This window comes from Choristoneura fumiferana, chromosome 8 (assembly GCF_025370935.1).
Source record: "Choristoneura fumiferana chromosome 8, NRCan_CFum_1, whole genome shotgun sequence".
Lineage (NCBI taxonomy): Eukaryota > Metazoa > Arthropoda > Insecta > Lepidoptera > Tortricidae > Choristoneura > Choristoneura fumiferana.
This window is the reverse complement of record NC_133479.1, coordinates 3,233,254-3,237,559: the sequence shown is the minus strand read 5'-3', so window position 1 is coordinate 3,237,559 and position 4,306 is coordinate 3,233,254. Positions and strand designations below refer to the sequence as shown.

At 35.7% G+C, this 4,306-nt stretch overlaps 1 protein-coding gene across 1 annotated transcript; it reads right to left on the bottom strand.

Moving 5' to 3' along the window:
• Window positions 1-2,526: 2,526 nt before the first annotated feature.
• On the bottom strand, window positions 2,527-3,972 carry mRpL52 (mitochondrial ribosomal protein L52). The gene is made up of 3 exons (XM_074090721.1): window positions 3,844-3,972; window positions 3,616-3,764; window positions 2,527-2,756 (listed from the first exon to the last, which is right to left on the bottom strand). Exons 1-3 carry the CDS (start codon window positions 3,887-3,889, stop codon window positions 2,577-2,579), a joined length of 375 nt encoding a protein of 124 aa, XP_073946822.1. The 5' UTR covers window positions 3,890-3,972; the 3' UTR covers window positions 2,527-2,576.
• Between the last annotated feature and the right edge of the window lie 334 nt (window positions 3,973-4,306).

Below are 4,306 nucleotides of genomic sequence, written 5' to 3'. Positions count from 1 at the left end.
TGGCAACGCATCTGCAATACCCCTGGTGTTGCAGTTGTTTATGGGCGGTGGTGATCTCTTACCATCAGGAGACCCACTTGCTCGTTTGCCATCCAGTTGAATAAAAAAAAAAAAAAAAGTTACGTTACAGGCAGGCAATAAAAAATACAGTGAAACTTGTACCTATTAAAATAGTAGATTGTACAACAAGAGCATAAAACGACCCATTTTACTCGAGACATCCATATAGCTACGCCGAGCCGGTACGGCGAGGGTTGATGCGTCGAGGGGAAAATGGGTTTAATGCTCGAGTTTTACACTGTTTTTCACTTCGATTGAGAGGAAATGAAATAGCAACAGTGGAAATACCTAATACGTTTACGTTTGTTTACGTTACCTACCTTTTATTTTTCATGGATTGCTACAAAAGTACAAATTTTTAGTTTCATTTATTTATTTTGATTGATTTTTAGTTTCATACAAAATAAAAATATTAAAAAAGTATAAAGAAACGTTTTTGTTTGTGGCTGTTGACACCTGATATTAGGTACCTTGGTCTTAGACGAAGATTTTCCTTTATGCACTAGAGCATAAAAGTAATTTTATGTCGCCTAGATCCAACATAAATACCAACTTTACGTTTACGAGCATGAGAAGTAAAAATGTTTTTTTTTACAAAAACTTGTTTCAAATCATTATTCAAAGGAATGCAAAGCCTGAGCATAATTAAAACACAAGGAGCTTACTTAAAAGCTTTGCGGCGTGTTCTATAGGCATTGTTTTTGCTGCGAGATACTTCCGTTGTAGGTGTACCTACCTAGTCTAAATTAAACTGCAAATTACCAACGAACATCCAGACGGAGGAGCGTCTTCACCCTTATGTAGTTAGTATTCCATTGGCATTGGTCCGCATGAAATTCTCTTCATCTTTCATAATGCGAACTACTAAGGAATGGAATTCGCTCCCATCGTCTGTATTTACGGATAAATAAAACCTAGGGCTCTTCAAGATTAGAGTGTATAGGCTGTTACTAAGATACTACATACGTACACTTTGACCTTATCTGCACTTTAATTGAAATTTAAAAAACTCATAGGTGCGAGCCCGGTCTCGAACCCAAGACCCTCTGCTGGAAAGGCAATAGGTTAAACCACTAAGCCACCGCGGTTTCATACATAGTTGTACTGAACTATTACCTAAACACTACTTACCTACTTTATTTATACAGGCCGTATTGTCTAACATTTCTGTCAAGTGACAGTTTTTGTATGCGAAAACCGAAAACTAAGGCGAAAACTGTCATTTGATTGTGATCGCGAGTGTCAGAAGCGTTAGGCAATGGCAGGCAATCTTTGCAGGCAGGTACAGGTACAGCCTCTGCTCTGGTCAAATATTTTGTAGTTCTGAACTAACGCTTGAACGCCATCTCTCGTCGACCTGAAATAACTAGCTGGAAGAAACGCAGTGCTGCAAGAATATAAAGCTAACTAACGATAGTCACGCATAGATGGCGCTCAAAACACCACACCCCGCAAGCCTACAGAAGTCCGACCTAGGTCCGACACATAACAAAAAATTGTTGCCGTGTTTAGATCAATCAAATCATAAACTTGTGAGCAAAAATTTGATCAAAAATATCTGAATACGACTATTGTTATCGGTGTAGACGCGTGTTCGGATCAAATTTTTGCTCACAATTTTATGAACTCGACTGTACCTACTCTTTATTTAACTAACCAAGTGGTTAGAGCAAAGCAACGAAGCTTGAGGTCCCGGATTCGATCTCTGGTTAGGGCAGATACTACGTTTATTTGTTTATACTCTTTATCGTACAAAAAGGAAATAAAAAAAAGGTTACGTAAAAAAAGTGCTAAGTAGGTACAAACAATACAAATGCTTCTTCTTGAGTCTTTAATATTTATATATCTATTTATGCATGTTTTCCGTTTTTTATCTAGTAAATAACACAAGCTTTAGCTCAGTAGACATGCAATAAAAATCATGCAAGTCGCATTACATTGCGGGATTAATCGCGTAGTTCCTTTGGTTGGCTGTTCCTTCGATGGAACTATTCCGTTTTTTTTTTTGCACTAAATCCTTCACAAGACTTGAAAGAAGAACTGCGTTTTTTTTTCGCCTTGGTCCTTTGGCAGTAGCATCTCTTACCATCAGGAGACCCACTTGCTCGTTTGCCATCCAGTTGAATAAAAAAAAAAAGAAGCATCCTCAGTTCTTTCAAAGGAACAAGGGCGAAAAAAAGACGCAGTTCCTCTTTAAAGTCTTGTAAAGGAATAAGTATGAAAAAAATACTCAATAATTCCATCGAAGGTACTACTGCAAATAATCCACATTGCGGAAATCGCTTGACCACTACAAACTCATTGCCTTAATAGTCTCTCCATATATTGCAACTTGGTCAATTTTTCATGCCGGTCTAAACCAGACTTTACTTTGGAACTAGGTCAATTGATGTGAATTTTCCCATAATATTTTTCATCTTTACGGAATTTGTTCCGTGTTATAATAGTGCTACAGTAAAAAACAAATTCAACTAATAAACTAATTTATTAACTAATTTAACTACAATACATTAATACTACTTCTTCAACTTCTGCCCTTTAGGTTTCAATCGGTTGCTCAGGATTTTCTGTCTCTCTTCCTCTTCAGCCGCCAACATGTTTGTGTATCTCTCTTTCGCAAAGTCCAACTCAGCACTCAACTCAATTATTTGAGAAGCATAGCCTTGTTGCTTTTCCATACGGAGTTTCTGCTTATGCTGGAAAATAAAAATTAAATTAAAAAAAACAGCCAAGTCGCACACAAAGGGTTCCGTACCATTACCATTATCTATACAACATTAGACATTAGCAAAAAACGGCAAAAAAATCAAGTTTGTTGTATGGGAGCCCCCCTTAAATATTTATTTTATTTTAATTTAATTATTTATTTTTAAAGTGATTATACAACTAACGATTCTGTGAATATTTCAAGCGTCTACCTGTTGTCGTTATTAATATCAAGCAAAAAATAGGAGAGCCCCCCCTTAAATATTAATTTTATTCTGTTTTTAGTATTTGTTGTTATAGTGGCCACAGTAATACATAATCTGTGAAAATTTCAAGTATCTAAATATTACGACTCAAGAGATAGAGCCCTGTGAGACGGACAGACAGACAGACAGTCAGAGAGACAGCGGAGTCTCAGTAATAGGGTTCCGTTGGCATTGGTACGGAACCCTAAAAACTAAAAACACACTTTAATTATTAACTTGTCTGACTACTCCATCATCACAGCCTGGATACCATTCTTGGTCAAAGTATGAGTACATCCTAGGAATAAGCCCAAACACAGCTACTATATTATAGTGTAAACACCCCCCTCCTCATACTCATACACTTAAACATTCATAAAAAAATGTGTCCCAAGAATCTCTCAATATATCTCTGCAACAGCAAGTTTAATTTAGTTTTTTCTTCTTAACTTGTTAGGCATTACTTTGCATGCATATTTTGTATAAGCTTAGCTATCTTAAGGTTGCAGGTGAGCAAAGAAATTATTTTAGTTCATTCCATTATGATGACATGGTTTAAAAACTATCCGAAGTCAAGAAAATATGAATAGCTGAGATTACTTACCAGTAAAGGTGTAGGCCTTCCATCCAAATAGGTGTAGTCTGGCCCATCAGTTAGTATACCCTCGGCATTCCGATTGACAGGTAACCCACGATCCACTCTCCATTGCTTAATTTCCAAAGCCGAAGTGCTGTTAAAACTCCTACATAGTTCTGAAAATACACCAACATAGTTTCATCAATAAATGTTAAAACTTAATAATAGTACACTGATTATATTAATTACGCTCACGTCTTATAGGATATTTTAATGAAGCGTGTTTTATTAATACATTCATTATTAATGGATATTTTACTCTTCTAAATTAAAATTCCTTTCGTAACCTAAAAAACAGGTGATTGTTTTGTTTGTCAATTTTGACATTTGATTTGAGTTGACAGCACTGAAGTTTATAGTGATGTAAATAACTCGAGTCGATCGATCTCAAATCGTAAGGAAAGGAATCGATTATTACTCATTCCTAAATTAATTAATTATTTGGATTCTGTACTTTAATTACACAATGATTGCTTGTCTCGTATCGTAAGTTTTCTTTCTTTAAATGAACTTAAAGTTTTAGATTTCTAATACAAATATTCATACACATTTTTGTTAAGACTGATATTGAATGGGCATGTGATATGCATTATCTCTATTGCATGGCATGCCTTATGACTTTTTGTGTAATGACAACACCATGAGTTGTCTACTCTCC